Source organism: Echinops telfairi, unplaced genomic scaffold (genome assembly GCF_000313985.2).
Source record: "Echinops telfairi isolate 266 unplaced genomic scaffold, ASM31398v2 ScPeMD7_7463;HRSCAF=8501, whole genome shotgun sequence".
In the NCBI taxonomy this organism is placed as follows: domain Eukaryota; kingdom Metazoa; phylum Chordata; class Mammalia; order Afrosoricida; family Tenrecidae; genus Echinops; species Echinops telfairi.
In genome coordinates this window covers 6,880,582-6,902,523 of record NW_022111363.1, presented here as the reverse complement: position 1 = coordinate 6,902,523, position 21,942 = coordinate 6,880,582, and the positions used below count along the sequence as shown (strand labels likewise).

Sequence of the window (21,942 nt, the reverse complement as noted above, 5' to 3'; positions counted from 1 at the left end):
CCGTCCCAGCTGTGTAACCCGATGGACCCTCTCTCTTCCCAGCACAGACCGTGCTTAAGAGAGTCTTAAGTGAAAAATCTGAACCAGAAGGCTGATCGATTTGCTATCTTTTCAGGTTTTCAAAGTGACAGAGCTGAGGAGGCTGGCAGGCAGGAGCTTGGCCCCTCAATCCTGCTTTCCCAGTGAGCCCCACACACGACCTCCCCACGGATCCCCCCGTAGCTGCTGCCCAGGCTTCCGCCCTGGCCTCACCTTTCTGGCTCTTTCAAGTGTCACCCAGGAAGGCTGGGTGTCTCGGTCCAACTGGACCGCCTCCTGAGCAGGGGCAGAGGGGCAAATGCCGATAGCTCCCTGAGTCCCAAATTGTTTTTCGCTTGCGAGGGGCACCGGGCCTCCTGCCGAGAAGCCTGGGCCTCCTGTGCTAACTCTCAAGAAAGCCCCCTCCAGCCCCAAGGGCTGACACCCAACGGTGTCAATCCCAGTGCCTACAAGGAGCACTATGTGGAGGTGCCCCAAGCCCAGTGCTTGAGGAAAACCGTGTAGGAAGACAAGGGCGGACAAAGGAGAGGAAGAATAAATTACCAAGGGGGAGAGGATGGGAGCAGCATGGGGCAGAGAGGAGGAGTGCAGGGAGATGATTGCCCACCCAGACGGCGCGGCTGGTAAGAGTGATGATTAATGGCAATTTAAATCAATTGCACTGATCATTTTAAAAATACATATTTATGTGGCTTTTAAGCCCCAAGATTTTCTTTAACCTGGGCACATCAAACTAAGGAGGCACTCCTGATGCTGGGGTCAGGTGACATGGTGTCTGGGGCTGGGGGTCTAGGGCCCCCTCCCCCCCTTTCCTGCATGAGTCTTTTCCACTATGATTTTTTTTTTTGAGGTTTCCCACGCCAACTCACGCATCAGTCCCTATTGGATCATTGTTCTACCCTGTCCCCAATTTCAGACTAGTGAATAACAAATCTACAAAGCTGTACATTTAAAGAAAATCCAAATCAAGGAATGCTACTCATCAACTCTCCGTGCTAATCAGCAGCTGCTAAGAGGGTGGGGTGGGGGACGGGGAGCGTGGAGAGTGTGTGTGTCCCTGTCTTCCGTCTTCCTCTCTCTCAACTACAATAATCAGACCAGCTGGGCAGCCACATTACCCCAACGGCCCCTTCAAGGACACCTTGCTCAGCCCTCAGGGCAGGTGCTGTGGCAACACAGGGTGCTGGGCTTACCTTTATGTCTGGCAAAATAGCGGCCCAGGATGATGAGTAAGCACAGCATGGCAAACACCACCACTGCCACGACGCCGCCAATCACCGCGTGGTCCACTGCCCGCATGGAGCCTTCTTCTCCTGCGCGGGAGTCTGTTGGAATCAGAAGAGGGCTCGGGATGTAGTGCTTCCTTGCAAGACACCAGAAGGTCTGGTGACAGTGCCACTGGGGTGGAGAGTGGGGGGGGCGGGCGGTCAGAGGGTCGTCTACTTTGTTAATGGAGGAGTCAGAGAGAGCAATCAGGATGGATCAAGTTACGCGGAGGGAGGGAACAGACCCACCTGTCCACTGTGGCACTGGTCTGCTCTCCCCACAAGGCAACTTCACTGCCAGGTCAGAGGGCTCACAGGTGCCCGCGGAACAAGCTCCGGGAGGGAGGCAGGGCGGGAAGAAACAGCCTACCTGGTTCCCACCTTGCCTGAGCAGGGCTCTGTCAGACCCTAATTAAGGAGGCGGGCCTCACAATTGAAGGGCTCTCCGAAAGCACCTTGCTATAGGTGCCCGGAGACGTAATCCCTCCCATGCATAGGAAACCCTCAGGGGCCGATCCTCCCTGCCCTATCGGGTCACTATTAGTCAGCATCGACTCCATGGCAGTGGTTTGGGTTTTGGATACACAGGAAATTTGAAGAATCCCCAAAGTCACAGCTGCCCAGAGATAAAGCAAGGATTATCGGACGAAAGGCAAGTGACACGCTCGCTACATTTAGGGTGTATGAGGGCACGAGCCTCCGTCTAAAACCTAAGAATCTTATTTCAAAAAGGATAGCGAGGACGAACGGTGCCTTGCCACAGGCGGCTTTTATTTTATTTATCTAACACCTCCCGGTGCAATTAATTCTCCCTCATGAGCATCACTCCCTCCGGGTGTCTTCTTCCGCCTGCGGGATGACATGTTTGGCTCGGGAACAACTCCGGAATGAACCCCGGATGAGCTATGGCGATGTAGAATGGATGTATGGCAGTGTAAACAATTTTAATTTAGGGATGTGGCTGCATCACCCCCTCGCTGAAATCCTAATGGCACCCCGAGATTTATCATGTAGTAAAACACAATTATTCTCCCGTTGATTAATACATTAACATTTTGGAGTGGAAGCTAAACCATTGTCTTTTTTTTTATTGAGTCAAGCACGACACCTCCATTAAAATGATTTACTAGCTGTACCTTACAATTTAAGCACGGCAGCAACAGAAACGGTAAAAATCTTTTAACTTTACATGATTTGTGAAGTCATATGTGAAGGATTTACCATTTAAATCTTTCAGTACAAGAAGCACATGGTCTATAAATCTGTCCCCTTGCAGTGGCTGGACGCCTAAGAGAAATGCTTTCCACCAGGAAGACGGAGAGTGCAGATTCAAGTCAATTTTTAAGAAAGATTTATCTCTGTCTCCCTCCGAAGAACAGAGCAAATCTCTGAAGCCTCCACCTCTAATAATATTTGAAGTTTATCGATCAAGTGTACAGATCCGTGACAGCTAAAGGTAATGGTGCTCTTTTGAGCCGAAGCCTGATACAACGCTTTCAGCGGGAGCGCCTGATTTACACTTTTCTATCGATATTTCCAATTCGGCTCTGAGATTAAGCACTGAAGGATGTGGGGAAACACCTCGTTCCATGCAAAGTGCTTTAATTAAAAGTCTAAATTTTTTTTTAAAGAGGGAGGGAGGTGAAATATTATTTCATTAAGTTATCTTTGATAGGACTACCAAACCCCAACTTAAGCCCAATCTAAACAGACACGCCACATCCGTGGCCCCGCTGGCCGTCCAGGACAACAGGATGATGGGAGTTTAATTGGAGGATGGAGACGGGCCGGAGGCAGTGCGCACGGTAGCCAATTAGCCAGTCCCTCCAGCAACATGTGCAATGAGCTCGACGTGAGAGGTGGTGGAGAAGAAGGGCCCTCCTCGGTCCACGGGGCTGCCGATGCTACAGCCTCCACCGTCAACAAGGCTTAAGTCAGCCAGGGAGATGGTTTCAAGACAACAGCGCTTGCTGAAGGGGCGCCTCCCTGTGGACAGGTGCTGCTGCAGGACTGGAGGTTCTGACCCCAAAGGCAAGAGCACAGATCTCAACCTGCTCCCGAAGCGGGGAGGGCAGGAGGGGCAGGGGGCCAGCAAGGTGTGCTTTTCCTCGGGGCGCAAATCAAATAAGGGGTCTTGTGGAAGGGAAGAGCGCTCCAGCTGTCATGAGCCCCAGGCCTACTGACAATTATGCATCTCTCAAGGACCCTCCTGCTAGAGCCCAGTGAGGCACAGGTCAGGGAAACCCAGGGATGCAGGGCAGACAGGGCCTGTCCCAGGAAGACAGCGCAGAGAGAAGCCGGGGAAGCTTCCTGTTACAAGACTGCCCCTTCATGCTGGGGTGCAGGAGCACCCAAGAGCACGCCCAAGCAAGAGAAAAAGCTCTGTGCCCCAAACAAAAATAAAAAACCCACTGCCTTCAACAGCAACAAAGGCCCCAGGGTCCTCACCGGGTGTGCATGTGTGGGATCCATCTCTTGGGTCAAAACGAGTCACCTTTGCTTCCCTCAAATGATGAGTGAAACAGGTGCAGATGCACCCCCCCTCCCACCCCCACCCCCGCCGGCTGCACTCAAATTAAATGCCTGGGTTTTGGTTACCTCCCCTGTCCTCAAGGGCATACGGGCTTCAGAGATACTTATTTATAAGGGCAATCTCTCTAGCTATCCTCCAATACTCACTTTGATCAGAAAGTTTACTACCACCAGTTAATCACCGAGATGTTTCCCCAGCCTTCAATGACTGCAGACGGGCACAGAAGGTAACTGATGTTTAATTTACAGGGAACAGTGCTGGTTATGAGCTCCTGGCCGCCTCTCCCCAGCCCACTCCCACCTCCTGGGTTTACTGCAGGGAGTTGTCAGAGCTAGGCCAGACGCATGGCCTTTTAGATTCTGTTCCCATGGGTGTGAACTGGCCCTAGGGTCGGGCATGGGTTAAAGTGGGTGACTCAACAGGGCAAGACTGGCTAACAATAGCACACAACATCACCGCACGAGGAGGGCGGAAACTGGAAACAGGAAACAGACTACAGAGAGGAACATGGCTTCAACAAGGCGCATTGGCCACTTGGCTGATTCCACTCATACAGCAAGAGCTGATTCATTTCTTGAGGAACTGTCCTACGTGAAAAACGTGGACGGTGAGAGGCAACCGGTGCTCTTAAGGCCCAACCCTCCCCTTCTGCCCCATCCCCCTTTTGGCGCCTTAATTAATACTGGATTCAGACTGAGAGGGAAACCAGAGAGCCGAATTCCACAGCGGCTGCAGCTCCAACTTGAAGATAAACGCGGGTGTACGACGCACTGCTAAACATGCGCTGTCTTCAGGCCATTGGGTGGCTCTTGGGTGTAGAAGGTCAAGTTTGCTTGGTCCCTGAGATGATGCTGTGCCGCTAACCTTTGTCCTGACCCGCTCCAGTGAACCCCATGCTTCTGCTGGCTGGGCGGGTGCTCAGAGCACAAAGGTGCTCCCAGCCTTGAAGACCGAGGCAAGCTTGGGTAGCCCAGCCCAACGGAAGTTCGGAGCCTCAGCAAGAGATCTCACATGTGTGCGACCGCAGGGAACCCGCCGGCTGGTCATCTGAGGAGTCTGGTGTTTAGGTGCAGGGTGCAGGTGCCGGGAGGCACACGTCACAACTCAGGACCAGGCTACCAACCGTCCTTTGGGCACTGCAGACCTGTCTGTGGCTCTGAGGGGAACAGGAGTCTCTTTAAAGGCAGATGCATCACGGTCTGTTTGGTACTCAGGAGTTGGTTTTCCTTTTGGCAAAAAGCTGGAGCCATTTGGCTCCAGGTGAGAGTTTACAGGCTGCTTGCAGAATGTTCAGTTGCCTGCTACTGCCTGGGCCACAGCTTCACTCAGCCTCGGCTGACGGGAGCGTCTTAAAAATGTCAAGGACAAAGGGACTCCCATTTCAGGTTTCCCGGACACCCTGGGACGGCTGGCCTGGCCTGATGCGTTCCTCCTGGCAATCAGAAGATGGAATTCTCAGGGTGGTAGTCCCCCAGGGCCTAAGAGAAAGGCTATGGCTGGTGGAGCCCGTGTCCGCTTCTGGCTCCGTCCAGGGCACTCCTCCATGCGTGTTTCCTTTCCTTCGTTACTACACAGAGCCACCCCCAGGAGCAGCGCTCTGGTAAGCAGGGCTCTGCAACAGATCCTGGTTTCTATGGCAGCTTTACCAGCTGGCATGGGGTGTGCAACACAGACTGCCACGAGGATGGCATCACCATGGATCTGTGATCAGCCCAGAGGGCTCTGTTGCAAAGGCAGGGATCCAGAGATATCCAGGGAATGGCCCACACATCCTGCACAAGCAAGCGCCTGGCAAACAGGGGCTTTGGCAGAGGGAGCTGCTGAGTGGAAACCCCACTGTACTTGCTGCCTACCCATTTTGAAACTCAGGGCTGCAGAGAGTCTGGGGCCAGGCTTTCCCCCTACAGGACAGGGCACTGCCCATCTGGAGGCCGTCACCGTGAGAGGGGTTGCACTGGGTCCGGCCTGTGAGCTCAGGTGCCTTTCCCTGAACAGCTGCATAAAGCCCCCAGCTCAGCCTTGACAGCACGTGGCGCAAACCCTTGGCAGAGTTACACACGCCTCTGAAACGCGTGTGTTTACACTTTCCATACGTTACAGGCTCCCTTAGGTCTCAACTGAATAACTAATATGGCAAAGGTGGGGGTGGGGGTGGGGAGTTCTTGGGCAACATTGCTGTGGCATCTGCTCTGGCTCACGGCAATCTCGTGTACAACAAAGTGAAGCACTGCCCGGCCTGGGCCATCCCCACAGCTACTGCTGTTTCAGCCTATCATTGCAGCTCCTGTGTTGAGCCATCCTGTTGGGGGGGGGCTTCCTCTGTTTTGCAGACCCTCTACTTTAGCAAACAGGATGTCCTTCTCCAGGGACTGGTCCCTCCTGACAGATGTGTTTGTTGTTCTGGCAGTCTGTGGTATTTCCGATATTCTTTGCAACATCCTGATTCAGGTCTAGCAGTTCTTCTCCGGCTGGTCTTCCTTGTCCACTGGATGGACAATGGGCTTGCCAACACCACGGCTTGGGTCAGGCACACCTTAGCCTTCACGCAGTGGCAACCTTGCTTTTTAAAACTTGCAAGCGTTCTTTTTTTTGCAGCAGACTCGTTTGATGAATACGTCGTCGTTTGATTGTTCGACCGATGCTTCTGTGGACATTGACGGTGGATCTAAGTAAAATGGAACCCTGGACAACGTCAATCTTTTCTCCGTGTGCCATGTTGCTGTTTACTTATTCCTCCAGGCATGAAGAGTTCATGTTGAGGGGTGACACACACGGGTCTTCATCAGTAAACGCTCCCCGGTTCCCTCTGCTTTCAGCAAGCCAAGTTGTGTCCTCTGTCTATCAGACTGTCAACGAGTCTTCCTTGAATCCGGATACCACGTTCTTCTTCGTACAGCCAAGCTCCTCAGATCACTTGCCCAGCGTACAGGTGAACGGTGGGGAAGGGATAAAAACCAGGTGCACAGCTTTCCTGATTTTAAAGCATGGACCACCCCCTTGCTCTGTTCGAATGCCGCCCTATTTCTGCTTATTGAGCAAGTCACATGCTCAATTGTCTCCTGTCTCCTCACTCATGGATGGCTGGAGAAAAAGTTGGACTTGAACTTCTGCAACCTTTTGGCCACACGGCTTAGTTTGAGTCTCTTTCCTGGACTGAGCTCTTAGGACGGGTGTTTGTAACGGAGATGATGCCATCAGCTTCCTAGGGCCATAGGGATTAGGCTCTCTGACTGTGATGTCATTTGCTACTTCTTGCACTGAAGACATTAAAAAGCCAGCCAGGGGATTTTCAAAAATCACAGGCAAAAAGAAAAACCTGAACTAAAAATTAAAAAAAATCAGAAAAACTGGCACCATCTGACAAATGTAGCTCCTCATTCTCATCACCTATTGTGGCTCCCATCCATGGCGACAACAGTAAGTGCGCATTTTAAACAGCACAACTTTATTACTGAAGGGGAACCGACTGAACGGCACGCGCTGACAAAATGCCACATTATTTGCTAATCCTAATATGTTATTCTTCTTTAAGATTTGCTTTTCTCAGCACCAATTCAATTATAGATGCTACAAATCCTTCTGACATTTAATTCCCTCTTGTCAGGGAGTAGTAAATGTATACAGTACACGCACGGCGTTCCCATTAAGATGTTAATATATATTGGAGCACACACTAGCCTCTGAAGCGTCACCTTTCTTTTCTCTCTCCGTGGGGTGGTGGTGGGGGGGGAGAGGCAGAAATGCAGGGGAAGAAAATCGGACTGTTCCCACCCAGCATCCCAGGCTGCATTTCATTCTAGCAACGTAACTGACTATGCTAATGAGTCAGAGGGACTATGTTAAGCTACTTAAGAGGAAAACAGTGGTGCTCATCATTGCCGGGACACCCAGAGCTCGATAAGCATTCGGGTAAATTAGAAGTACTGTGCACAGATTCTGGTCTCAGTCTGTTGCTACTCAATGATCGGGACTCTGGCCTTCTCAAGACTGCACTTGCCTGCAGCCCTCCAAACAGACTCAGAGAGGAAAGCAAGGAGAGTTCAGGCTCTCATCTGCTACCCGGCCCAGTGGAAAGGGCTGGAAGCTGGCCTCCACACCTCTGTGTGCCTTCAGGCACATAGACGTATGCAGGGCTGCTTAGAAGGATCAATGCACTGTGGAATTTGAAAGTGCCTATCTGGCTCAGGGCTCGGTAAACCAGAGGTGCTCCAGCAGTCTGCCGAATTGAAATTCACACAGTTAAAGGCTGGTGGCACTGTGGGTTAGACATTGAAGCCTTTAATCTAAAGGTTGGTGGCTCAAACCCACCATCCCCCTTTAGGGGAACAGATGAGGTCATCTGCTTCCTTATAGAGCTCCAGCCTCGGAAGCCCTAGTAGGGCGAGATGAGCTGGAACCAATGCACTGGCAGTTGTTTGCTTCTAGTCTTAAAGCCCACGGAAGGGCCCCATTCTTGTCACTGATCCGGCCTTTTGGGGTGGGGTTGTACTGCACCCTCAGCCCTGTTCACAGGCAGTAGGATGACCAATGGATGTGAGCTGACTTTGTCATCAAGCCCTTCCATTGACCCAGAATCGGCACACAGTAGGACTAAAGGCCTTTCCTGTGGCCCTGCTGTGGCTCATGGGTGTGATGCTGAAGGGCCACCTTGTCCAAGTTATCATTCAGGTGTATAATTTGCCTAACCTTGTAAACAGAATATGAGAATAGGTGCTTTCGTTCTGTTTTACCGTCGAATTTGTCTGGCTCTGCCCCACTTCTCAAGTTACTAAATTTCCTTGAGTAACCCAACAGGGGAGATGGCTCTGAGGCAAGAGGCTGCAAAGCCTGCCGGCATATCTCCCACTAATCATCTGATAACCAGGACGGAAGGGGCGCTGAGGACCACACCAGAGTTTTCCTTAGAGGAGCAGACATCTGACGAAGAGGACGGAGTTGAAAAGTGTTTCCAAACAAACATTCCCCACTAGAATCTCTCTCTGGAGAAAGATGCTTCGGTGGACCTCAGGCATTTGGGGATGGGGTGGGGGGTGAGGAGGATGGATTAATGAACATGGTGAAGTCACCCCAAAGCAGTGTCCAACCTGCAGACCTGGCATCCTCACTTTGCACTGTTGCCTACCTCCCTTTTTGGTTTGGAGAAGTTTCTCTTTGATGGTCTCCTTCCTCCCCTTGCGGGGTAGGGGGGCTCGGGGCTCACATGTTGGATTATGTGAAGGATTAGCAGCCCAAGGCGATTCAAAGCCACACTACGGGGACTCACCAACCAGCTGGCAGTAGGCCCACCCAGTGCAGTTTTTTTAAGTCAGTTACCAATTAGACACCGAGGTTTTTAAACTAGGAGAAATCTACAAGTGTTAACCCTTTGCAGGCCACCCCTTTCCTGAGGCTCTGAGGACCATCTCAGAGGGAAACTGATCCTGTGATTTAGGATAGTCAATGGGGACAATAAAGACATTGGAGCTTAGGTCTTTTCCTGGACCCCCCCTTCCCCTGCCTCCCCCAAACTGGCATCGAGCCGATACCAATCCACAGTGGCCTTGTAGGGCAGGGTAGAACTACCCCTGTGGGTTTCAGAGACTGTAACTCGTTATGGGGGCTGAAAGTCTCATCTTTTTCCCTTGGGGCAGCTGGTGGGTTGGAACTGCTGATGTTGCAGTTAACAGTCCAATGCCTACCCACTATGCCACCAGGGCTCCTGAAGGAATGGGCTTGGTTTAATGCTGGAGAAAGCCCTTCCATGTCCCCAGCATGTGGCTCTATGCCTGGCTGATTTCCCTTGCTACTTGCCCAGAAAGCACCCCGAGCTGATGAGTTTGAAAAGGGAGAAGAGGAAAAGGATTTCCAAGGCAGAAGACCTGGAACAAGGAGATCTATGGATCTCACTGGTGAGAGACAGCTGCACTACACCCAAGCTCCCTATTGCCTTTACCACCAGGAGACCCATGCACTCCAATTCTGATTCCTGCCTTTTCGGTCACTTCATCTCATGAGCCCATGGCCTCACTTGCAACTTCCAAAAACACGGGGTTTTCTCGACAGCCCCCAGCTGGCTTTGCTCGCTGCCGCAGCCTAAGAGTCTAAGCCCTTAGTGGCACGGATAGCAGTGCAAAACCCTTTGTTGGATGATTACAGATCAACCCAAAAGCCAAACTCACGGTCAATTCCAACTCAGAGCAACCCCGTAAGATAGGGTGAAGCTGCCCCTGTGGGTTTCCTAGACTAACTCTTTATGGGAGTAGGCAGCCTTGTCTTAGGCCAGCTGAGAAAATCTGCATGCAGGTAAAAGTTTTCTCACCTTCAAAACACTCGGCAAGCACAAGCTAAATAATACTCTCCTTTGGATGTATAGCCCAACATGTGAGCTATTTTTCTCCCCTTACAAAATAAAAAAAGGCATGATTGTTATCCTTCTACCATGGAAATGAAACTGGTTTACCAGCTCTAGGCCACATGTTATGGGAAGGCCAGACAGTCAAGTGTCCCCCAGAAATGCTATGTCTATGCATGTACTGCACACACATCAAGCAAGTCTAGCCAGGCATATCTACCTCTCAGCCCAGAACTAGTGATGTGGGTCCCAAAGCCTGGGCGTGCTGCTCTGGACCCCATGTTTCTTCTGGGAGACTAGTTGGTTTCCCTAAATCCCTTCTCAACAGGCCATTTTCAGAGTCTGCCCTCCACTGAGGGTTTTCTGCGAATGGTGAGGGGGTTGCTTTAGTCTGGATCATGTTCTGGTTTGCAGCCTGAGAGGTAAAAAGATGTCTGAAATGCATTGTTGGTGTCTTTACTGCCAGAGCAGCGGAAGAGAGGGGCTGACTGTGCAGGAGGGCTCTTCTTGGAGCGATTGGGGGGGGGACAGGGTTGTCACTGTGTATTTACCACCACAATGAGCACCACAGGCCCCGAGAGCAAGTAGGGCAGTGGTTAGGGAAATTAAACAACACGAAGTTTTGAAATAAAAGGGGAGGCTAGATGGGCTTCCCTGGATCCGACTGCACATGGGTGGCAGGAAGCACCAGCAGTTGAGGCACTGAGAAAATAATGCAGAACTCTCAAGGGTTCATCAATAAAGTGAATGCCCCAAAAATCAACGAGAGGATTCAAAGTAGAACTGGGTCAGCTCCCCAGGTTAAATCACTGAAATACACACGCAGGGTCCCCGGTCCCCCAAGGCAGATTAAAGAGGAGGATCAGCTGGGCAGCTCGTGTGGCCGGGTGAGGATGGGGCGCCATGTGTCGCTGATGAAGACCACGCCACTGGCCAAGGGAGCACTGGTGAATGGGGGCAGAGGAGGGAGGAGGTGGGTGGAGGACAGTTTGTCCTCACCTTGAGGGGACCGAGGTAGAAAGCATCTATCCCTAATGTGGGATGGGGTGTGGCACCTGCCCAGATGCGGCAGGGACTGGACGGAGATATTATTCATTCCCTGGGTTTAGCATTAACTGTGCAGCACCTACTCTAATTTATTGATGGACCGTTTAAAGCGGGTGTTAACCTGTTTGTCTTGTATTATAATTGAATTCAGTCTCTAGGCTACAGAAATTTGAGGAGTTCATCCTTTCTCGATCAATATGCTCCCCTTCAGTGACCCATTTCAAGACAGCTTCATAAAAAATAATGTATTTTGTTTTAATAAATTTAAGCTCTATGACAGCTGCTCAATTTTTATTGGTTGTTTCTCTCTCTCTCCTCCCTCCCTCCCTTCCCTTCAGATGTCTCTTTGCGGCAGAGTGAAGCCAAGCTCACAATCAATAGTAATTGATTAATCAGCATCCCCTTTGAACAAAGGTGCTAATCAGTTTTTGATTAGTTCATCAAACCAGATGCAAAGGCAGCCCAGCCCCAGCCCGACAGGTCATCAGTGTTTTACACGACATATGGCTCCAGAGCAGAGCAAGACCGCACTGTTCCCAGAGGGAGTGGGGCCGCGCGGGCTGGGGGTGGACAACTTCATTATTCATTTAAGTGAATTATGACGGACACAAACAGGTTGGTGGTTCATTGCTCCTCACGTGGAGGGAGCTGGTGGAATTGCAGCCAAGACGCCTCTGAGACGTGCAGGGCCGAGACCCCGGGTATCTGTCCCTCACTGACAGTCCTGGGGGAAGGAGTGGACGGCCGATTTAGTCCTGTTTCCCTCAAGGGGAGAGAGAACGTTTCGTTGCCTTGCTGGGTGATCCTTGTCTGGCTCACAGGCTGAGAGGGACTAGGCCAACCTAGTCCAGGGAAACCTGGTCCTCGGAGAAGATCAAGGTGCTAGAGCCGTTTTCTTTGGCGTCAGAATCAGAACTGAGCTCATCTGCAGCCAGAAGCACGGAGATTGCTCGTTGCCAAAGTCACAATTTCAGCAGGGAGGGAGACTTTTATTTTAAAAGAAAACCTAGGCCTCTCCCTTCTTTTTTTTTTTCGACTTTTCTAAATCCAATCCAAACAGTGAGGTAAAGTGGGCTCGCGCTGCCTTGATAGGCTGCCTTTCTTTCAAGCTACTTTCTATTCGAAGCCACTTATTTCTGGACAGCCTTGGGAACCCCATCCGGGGTCCCCAGGAGCCGCCTTTGCCGGCAATGGCCTTGGAGTGGTTTTCCATGTCGTTCTCCTTCCCATTTATTCGAGGGAGGGGGGCTGCGTCGGACGACTCACTGACTCGTCTACAGCAATGGGTCTTGATCCCCACGCTGACTTAGGAGTGCTGGCTAAGGGACAGGCATACGGCAGTGGGCAAAGCAGCTCTCTCAACCCTGCAAAGACTGGGGAGTCGGCAGTCAGTCTGTCCTGGGTAAGACCTAGCCATCAGGACCGGCCCCAGCAACCGATGACTTCCGGGAGACCTTTTTCAGGAAGGGGTCCCTAGAGAACCCTGCTTTTCCACAGGCTAGTCTGAAGGCCTGCAATGCTCTGCCTTCGCGCCTCCGCCACGGCGGCAAGGGCGGGCCTCCTTGCTGCTGCGTTAGGAAGTGACCAGACGGGACATGCATGAAGCCGTGGCTGGTTGGTAGTGAGGTCCCACGACATCATGGGAGCTCCAATAATTGTTTGGCTCGGACCACTTTAAATCTCCTCCCTCCCTCCTTTCTGGGATCTGCTTCTTATTCTGGATTAGTAACACCTAACCCTGGAATCAAGCATGAAACCTACTTTTGCAAGAACTCAGGGTGCTGTGAACAAGGTCTGAGGTGGATAATTCGTTTACATCACGGTGTGTGACACAACAACTGGCCCCCCACCCCCCTCTTGCCAAGCCCTCCCACCCTCGACTTCTAAAAGAACGATGACATGGCTGATTCCCAGAAGTAGGCGGTCGATATTTTAATTTTTTTAAAAAAGATCTCGTCACATAATCCAACATCCTGAAACTGCTCTGTGATGCACCAATGGTCCTTGTGAATCATGACAGACTTAGGCCACAGGGCTTTTTTTAAGCCATGGAACTCAACGTGGCTTTACTGCACCACCGGGGATCACTTGCCTTCCACTGCATTGACGGTGTCAACCCCAATCTGGGATTCAAATGCCAAATACCACTGGGAAGAAAGATGGGCAGGTGGGGAGGAAGAAAGAGCATTAGTTTAAAAAAAAGGTCATGTTCTTTAGTTTCAAAATCTGTATTAGCTAGGTGATTGCTCAGCAAACCAAATGGGCATTGAGTAGAAGTGGGCAGGGCACCCACAGGTTGGACATTGCAGTGCCTTACCTAATGACTAGCCCTTACCTGAGAGGTCCTCACTGTCCAGTTCTTCTGCGGAATTGGGCAACTGAGTAAGGCCTTATAAGTAAAAACAAATGGTTTTTTTTTTCTTTCCGTTCCTCGAGGGACATAAACAAAACACTTAAGAACTGAGGATGAGTTTCTTAAAAATGAGACAAAAACATGAGCCAAATAAATCTCTTGCTATCTCTCTCTCTCTCTTTTTGGATAGCTTGAATGTATTCATCCACAAGTACATTCCTTCAATCAGTTGATTTTATTACTGATATACAATCGAGGCAAAAAGATTCCTCAGTCTCCTCTGTTCAAAGTACATGAAACATGAAGGTGAATGCTTAAAAGTCACTCATTCGTAACAGCATGCAAAAAGCAAAAAACAAATGACTAAATAAAGCCCGATCGTTAGTTGTTGATGTTCTGAGATCTCTCCGTAATGCAAATGTATTTAGATGTTACATATCGACGTATGTAAGTTTTTATTTCACATTTTACTGTAAATTGAAATCCTTTGCCAATACTGACAAATACAGCTCATTATCAATTTACGAGGATCTTGGACTGCATATTCAAAATAGTGCAGCATCTGCTAGCTGCAGATCGCAAGCTATGCCTTCATCAGAAAATCTGATTCACAAAACGATTTCGTTGAAAGAGAGAATGTCATAAATCAATGGTATCCCTGGGAAAAAAAGTTACAATAAAAATACAACCCTCAAAGCTGAAAAAGCAGTTAGGTCAGGAGATAACCAAGTGGGGGCATGCAAGGCCTGCACCCCCATTCTCACCAGCGCTGGCCAGTGGTACTCCACTAACTTCAATTTGAATGACAAGAGGTGACCAGGAGTGATGGCTTCCCTGTCCTCCTGCTTTATTTGCAGGGTGCTCCTTTACAGACTACACAACACAAAATGCGAGATCTCCTAGGAGGCCCTAAGTCAACTTAACCTTGACTTTCCAGCTCAAACCCTATCTGAGTGCGCCAGGTCCTGGGGAGTTGGCCAAACCTGGACCTAATACTTCTTTCGTGGGGTGTGGCCCTCTCACACCTATTGAACGGCAAGATCTATGAACGGGCTGGGGCAGGGGTTTGGGAGATGCCTGTCATATTTATTCTTACATCTTCCCCTTCCCCTGTGGTCAAGCGCCAAGTATGCCCTCCGTAAAGAGTGGCTGCTGAACTAGTGACTGGGGACGAAGGCTCAGTGAAGGGCCACCAGAGTGTAAATCCAGCAAAGGCTCTGCACACAAGTCATTTCAAGCTGAGCACTCCATAAAAAAAAAAGTCACCACAACTTCAGATTGATCATACATAAATGGTGACTAAAAATTTGTAAGGTGCTTTGTAGAGAACCAACACAGTATCGACGAGAGAGGTTGCTTCCAGGAGCTGTGGTGCTGCAGTGGGCTGCGGGCCAGCGGTTCGACACTACCAGCCACTCCACGGGAGAGAGGGGAGGCTTTGTGCTCCTAACAGTCCGCCCTCTCCTCTAGGGTCGCAGTGAGGCAGTGGCGGCTCGAGGGCCGTGTGGTGAACGTGGGTGCTGCTGGGAAAGGAGGAGTTGGACAGGCTGCTGAGGAAGACGGTTCTCCATCGTACACTTAGGGGCCAATTCCTGAGGGCAGGGCCCATCAAAAATGGGGGAATTTCATGACCACACGTGTTCTCAAAACTATAAATTTATGCACCCAAAGGGAAAACAGTGAGTAATGCAATAAATTATGGAGGCAATTGAGTAAGGGTGATACCCATTTGTCCTGAGGTCTGATTGGTTGAAAGTGTTCTTATTTCCAATTGGCTTTACTCATTGTATAAAGACTGATGAATACAATTATTTGAATAATTGTTATAAATGGGTTACATGAAGCCCTTCTCTGTAGTTAATTATGAATTTGCAGTTCTCAGAGGGCTAATCGCTCACATCAGTGTGTCCCAGTGAATATCAAAGAACTCTAGATCCCTTCTTGGCACCCACTGAACCGCATGAAACAGGGGTGCTAAGTAGGCAGGTGGAAGGCTGAAGGGCTGTTTCCTTGGGGCAGGGCATTTTAAAAAGTTGAGAAAAAATACAGGAAAATATGTTTATGAAATATCATTGATATGCAAAGATTCCTGTGAAAAAGTAGCAGACAGGTGACGTACACCTCCTTAAAGGCAAAGCTGTCATTGTTAGTGGCAGAGTCTAAACCCGGCCAAATCACCCAGAATCCCCTGCGGGGACTATGAGCATTCTAAAGTGGGAAGCCATGGAGGTGGGTGGGTTAAACTTGTTTTCACACGACTGTGGTCCTTTCTGAGTCTATCGTGTACGCTGCCGTAGTAAATAAATATCATTAGGGCGAGTTTCCTGGAGGCCCTGGGTGCACAAGCAAGGGCAAGCAAAATTTACCTCCCAAAACTGCTTTGGCTTAAGCTATTATTTTTTTAAAATTTCATGTCAAAAATTATACTGCTATCATTTTCTGAAAGAGAAAGGCAGAGATGCATTTTGTGACGCTGTGAGGCGTTCTTCAAAGGGGGCATTTCAGAATTTAACGAGGGAAAGTTTCTTGGTTTTTCCTTGTAAACTTACACGTTGCCCACGAAAGTCCTTCTCATCGCCTCTAATAAAAATGTACTTGTCGACATTTCTTCAAACTTCGCCACACAAATAAAAATGTGCTTTTCATCTGCATGGCGCTTTAAAAACAATGAATAAAACCCTGGAGGGCAGACATGGTAATTTAATAACTGCCCTGTAACTGTCCCTCCTGCAGAGACATGCGGCTCACGGCTCCGTGAGGCTCCAATGTGCCGTAACACATGCTCAGCTTTCCCAGGCAGCGAATCTGGCTTCTAGAAGCTAGGGCGGCATTTTTAAAGGGGGGGCAAAGAACAATTCCAAAGGTTAGAAGCCACAAGAAATCCTAGAGGTAGGTAAGAAAACTTAAGGACAAGCCAAATCTAAATGCTGACGGATTCCGTTCACCAAGGTACCACTTTGAAAGAAAATTTTTTTGGGAAAAACAAAAACATCATCAAATAAAACCTCTAAAAAAAAGTGAAACAAAACAAAACTTTAGCCCGCTGGTCCTAATCCCATTCCCAATATGGAAAGGAAAAAAAAGGCGGTAGTCTCTCTCTTACCTACGCCGCTTACATCTGATCACTTGGCCGTACTATGGAAACCGTTACTTCCGTCACCCGCCTTAAGAGCTCAGACGCCCCCCGGGAGTTTTAATCTAAAGCCCAGTCATCCTGCTCTTCCTGCTTTGTCAGCTTTTGTGGAGAGTTTCCCCTTCTTCCCATTAGCAGCAGGCCGTTCACACTGTTATACAGTAGCACATGGGTTCCAGCCCGCATATCAAGGCTGAAACACAAGCTTCAGGTCCTGCAGCCATTCATGAACCACTTTAGCCTGGTTCTCGTGTAGAACATGCGATGTCTGCAGATCCCTTGACTGCATGACAGCCTTTGAATGCCATTGTTATGTACGTATACAGAGCGGATGGGCAGAAGGGTACACACACAGAAGGTGGACATAGCGGTTGTAATAATGCGCACTGCTGGCTAGTTTTTTGATTCAATGGGCCTCAGAATGTCCCCCAAATTGAATACAAAGGCAAGGAGATCTTGTGGGTCCTCAGCTTGGTACTATCTATAAAGCAGCGCAGGGGAAGGCAGTCACTTAAAGGCAGCGGTCTAGGGAAGGCAGGGCCATGCCTCTAGCGCAGGCCAAACACTATGAAATGAACGCTGGAAGTGGGGGAGGAAAAAAAGAAAGGTCTTCCTCAGAGGGGCTCCCAGTCTGAGTCCTACCACTGCCATACTGAATCAAAAACGAGTTAGCAAAGGGATTTGGGCTCTACAGTTTCCTGAGATAGCCAGCTTCTAATGGGTCCAGAGGAAGAAAAAGCAAGAGAGCAAGTAGATTTGAAAATAATAAAAAAGCAGGGCGGTGGGAGGGAGGGAGGGAGAGAGGGAGAAAGAAAGAAGGAAAGAAAGAAGAGAGAGAGAGAGAGAGAGAGAGAGAACTTCAAAACCCGAGGAAGCCAGCTGACCACAGTGCAGCAAAAGCACAAGCACTATTCCAGAACATGGACACATGCTGCCATCCAAACCCTCACGTGGGGGAGGAAGGTGAGAGGAGGGAGGGGCACACAGGGCAGAAAAGCAGAGAAAGAACAAGGCACGAGACACATACAGAGAAGCGCCCACATTTAAACAAACAGAAACCGTCACGCGCACCCACACGTCACTAATCATAGGAAGGACGCCACCATTCGTGCTGTAGGTCACTCATGCATCTCTGCCGCCAATTGCAGATGTGGGACCCGGGGTTGGCAGAGTGTTTGGTCCCCGCCCCCCACTCCCCCTGCATTGCTTCGACATGCACACACAGCACAGGGCTCTTCCTGTGCCGGTTTCCAAGGATGAGCTCCAAAAACACAAATGCTCAAGAGCCTTATTCAAAGGAGGTCACCCTAATCTCAAAAGCCCATTTCAATCCTCACCATTTTCTTTACTTTTCATTAGTTCCTTTAAAAAATAAAAACACGGTGTGGCTTATTGTTGTGGTTATTGTTTGGTTTCTTTTTGGAGAGAATCCATTTGATTTTGGATCATGCCCATGCACTTCTAATCTTCCCGTGCATGCTTATCCCAATCAGATCTTGGTCAGAACATATGGTCAACATACATAAACAACTGGTATACCTCATACATACTCTAGCAACACAAGCTTGAATAAAATAGCTCAATGCGTCTTCAAAGGGAAAGTTTGTTTTTGTTTTTAAATCATCAAATGCTTTTTCTCTTCTTTCCCCTTTTACAGAAAAGGACACATGGAAAGGTCATTTAGTAGGAAGGACCAGTTTTCAGGCCAGTGGGAGGGTCGTGCGACCAGCGGGCCTAATCAGTCTTGTCATTTAGGTTGTGACGTTATCAACTCACTAACATTTCTTTTTTGGGGGTTCAGACCACCAGGACAGACACCTCAAAATGGTTCTGGAAGGAATGGACGCCAGGTGGGTGCAGCACAGGGAGAGGTAGGTTTTTTTTTTTCTCTTAGCCATCGTGAATTTGAATAAAATGAGTTGGACGTCTTTCATCTTTTTCAAAACTCTGGCTCCCTGCTTTGTAATTCCCACCATATTCTATTACCTTTTCTATCCTGACAATTGATCTGGGACACCCTTCTACCCGCCCCCCCTTATATCTGCCAAATCAAATTCTAGGCATTACTTTGGTGCTCATTAAAGCGCTTTGCTGTAGGCTAGAGAACTGCTGTTTAAAATAGTGGTTGGACCCCTTTGGGAGGATGTTAGGAAGATTTCGGGCAAAATGCTTATAAATACATTAGACAGGGATCAACCTGAGTCATCTATTCCATCTGACTCTGCTGTGAAGCAGTCCAGTTCAAACTAAGATGTGTGTCTGTGTAGACGAGGGGCTTCAAAAAATTCAGGGAAAATTTCCCTAACTTTTCAATTCCATTTCCCCCCACAAACATTTTGGAGCTCCTTCAGATATATTGCCGTGTGAACATCAGTGTATGCTATCTAACTACGATTCACATAGATGACTTAACAGTCAGTAAAATTCTCCTAAGGTACCATTGGCTAGAACATTGTCCCCAAACTCGTAAGACAAGGGTTGCTTTTCTCACTACATGACATTCTTGTTTCCTGCCTCTGGAATGCTATAAAGTCCTATCCCAAGTGTTTATTATATCACAAAGAGATGATCTTCGTTTCCTCAGAGAGAGAGGCATGATGAAACCAAAAATAAAACCTAGAGCTTCTCTCACCTGCATCATCAGGTTAGGAAGGGCTCCTAAGCGAACTTTCCTACGTGGGGTAACGCCTCATCCCACTCGGAAGACCCACATCCATTTGAGTCACATACGTGCGTGGCGTTCACTGAAGGGACCTGCAAACGGGACTCTGGAGTCTTAGGAGCTGAGTGAGCAGTGTTTCCTCAAGGATCGTAAGCAGGCAGGGATCTTAGGGCAGCCCTTGTGCCTGTAAGTTAATTACAGGGCGCCCAGAACTTCAAGTATCTTTCGAAACAGAAGTGAACAAGACCTCTTGAACCCCATTCGAATAACCTTAAAGCTCTGAGAATAATCAATGAAAGTCAGGAAGTGCTCAATTAATGATGAAATCTACAAATAACTAAGCTTAATGGAGTGTACTGCCCAAGATGGAGCAAGTCCCGTGGAGCATTCCCTTGGAAAGCAGGAGTTTTATACCTAATTGATTTCACACGATTGCTGAGGTACCTGGCCCGATAGCTTGTTTTATATACTTTTCCCCTTGTGCCAGTGGCAGCAAGGGGGGAGGAGATGGGAGTGGGTAGGGAGAGGAATCCTATTCTGGTATCTAAGTTTGTTTGGGGTTCCCTAAATTCTTCACGGGAAAATCCAAAGATGGGGAGGGCCTGCTAAGCATCAAGGCCTGACCTTCAAGGACAGCTTACACCTGCAGCCAGATTTCGCTTAGAGATTTCCAGTGGCTAAGTCCTAAAGTGCTGGTCTATTTAGTGAAGGCAGGGTGTGCTAGGGACAGAATCCACTCTGAAAGTGGAATGAACACTACAGGGTTGGGTGAGCACCTCTTGTCCTTTACATGATGGATTCCAATCCCAGCACAACATGTAGATGTGATTTAAGTAGGCCCGTTACAGAATAATTCCCTGGGACTCAATTATGAAAACTAAGCTCGTTTTTATTTTTTAAGCGAATCTGTCTTTTGCTAAGGACCGTATCGCTGGGGTTAGATTCCAGCGAAGTAACGCAATAATAGACAGATGAAATAAGGTCCTAATGTTCTGATTGGAGAGACGTACAAGAGTTGATGGACGTCTCCCAATCCAGAAAGTCACTGGGAGACTGGGAGCTGGCGAGGGTCCTTCCCAATGCTCACGAATGGGTTCTGCTCGCTCGGCTTTTATCACCTTTAGGCGAAAGCCTTTAACCAACGTTTTCGCATTTTGTCTACATGCCGCCCACATGCGAATGGTTTTCTTAAGTCCCAGTTAATGCCGTTAAGATACATATGGTATCTTTCTTGGTTTGGATCTGTTTCCTGCCAAGTGTTAACAGAAAGGCATACGAACATGTAGAGCTTAAGACGGCAACGGGTTGTAAGGGTAAACACAACTAGGAACGAAACTGAAGGCTTGGCTTCACAAAAGAGCAGTGATGCGCTTCCCTGCCACCCCCGCTGAGCTCATTCCAGGCATCTTCCTCCCTGAGCTACCCTCTGTCTCCTCTGCCGAGCCACACACAGGACTCCTCTTCCACGACCCACTTGGGGAGCGAGCCTGCAAATGAAGGGCAACCCGGGCATGTAATTCCGATCTCTGGTGTGTGGGCACGCAGTTGTTTGGGGAGGCTGTATTTCAATAATGGGTGGAGTTATGGAAATAAGGAGGCCCCTGGAACTCCTGTCCTTCCAACTAATGGGGAGAAGACCTGGCTCTCAGTTCGCAGCCACTGGCTACTGAACTCACAACAGAAATGACAAGACTTAACATCCTTTCAAGCCTGAAAAATTATATTTATGAGATCAGTCTACTTGAAACACGGTTTCCCTTGAAGACAACATTTCTCTTTTTCCCAGGCTTGCCTTGCTGCTCAGCCGCGCTGAGAAAGTAGATAAACAGTAATGTGATACCAACCGTGAACTGCTGGCTCTGTCGTCGCCGTTGTGTCTACAGACGGGAACAGAGGATTGGAGGAAGGGAAGAAACAGGAGGAACGGCATGCAAAAAAAGGGAAAATGGAAAAAAAATGGAACAGATAATATATGAGCAAGCTTTCAAAGAACACCGCGTGACAAGCAATAATAAATGAAAAGCAAAAGCATTTGAAGTGAGTTGCACTGTTTTAAAGACATGCCTGAGCTCCAAGCTGCGAGCCAATGAGGAAAACAGTAAACTCTGGTTCTGGGGGAGAGGGCGCTGGCCGGCCGGGGCACATGTATTTGCGAGTCAGTAGTGGGGGGGGGGCATGCAAAGTGATGAGAACCCCAGTGCAAACTCAGTGACTGGTCCACAGCTCTTAAAGGCACCCAGGCTCGGGCCAGCGATGGAAAAAGCTCAGCTGGAAGGCGGCTGAGACAATGGATTCACACGTTCAAACATTGCCTTCTCGAACCCCACGCGCCCAGTTGGGCACCGCTGGGCCTGTCAGCCTTGGGAGTGCTCTTCGAATGCTTCTGCTCAGATGTCCGCAGGGAACAGAAGGGTTTGGGTGTTTTTCCACTCAGGGCGTCACTTCAGCAGAGTTGGGCTGGGAAGTTCAGTGAACTGGGAGTCCACAGGAATGCATACGTTGAAAGGATGTTGCAGATTGGTTTACACATGCGCGCGCGCACACACACACACACACACACAGTCACCCCAAACCCATTC

The 21,942-nt window shown here is 49.2% G+C and overlaps 1 protein-coding gene across 1 annotated transcript in view; it reads right to left on the bottom strand.

Moving 5' to 3' along the window:
* The window catches only part of CADM1 (cell adhesion molecule 1), a 405,565-nt gene that overhangs the window by 1,109 nt on the left and 382,514 nt on the right, over positions 1-21,942 (bottom strand). The window contains exons 9-11 of the mRNA XM_004712801.2: positions 21,208-21,240; positions 13,551-13,604; positions 1,233-1,364 (exon numbers count right to left, since the gene is read on the bottom strand). Coding sequence (XP_004712858.1) covers positions 1,233-1,364; positions 13,551-13,604; positions 21,208-21,240 — 219 coding nt within the window. The remainder of the gene's footprint in view (positions 1-1,232; positions 1,365-13,550; positions 13,605-21,207; positions 21,241-21,942) is intronic.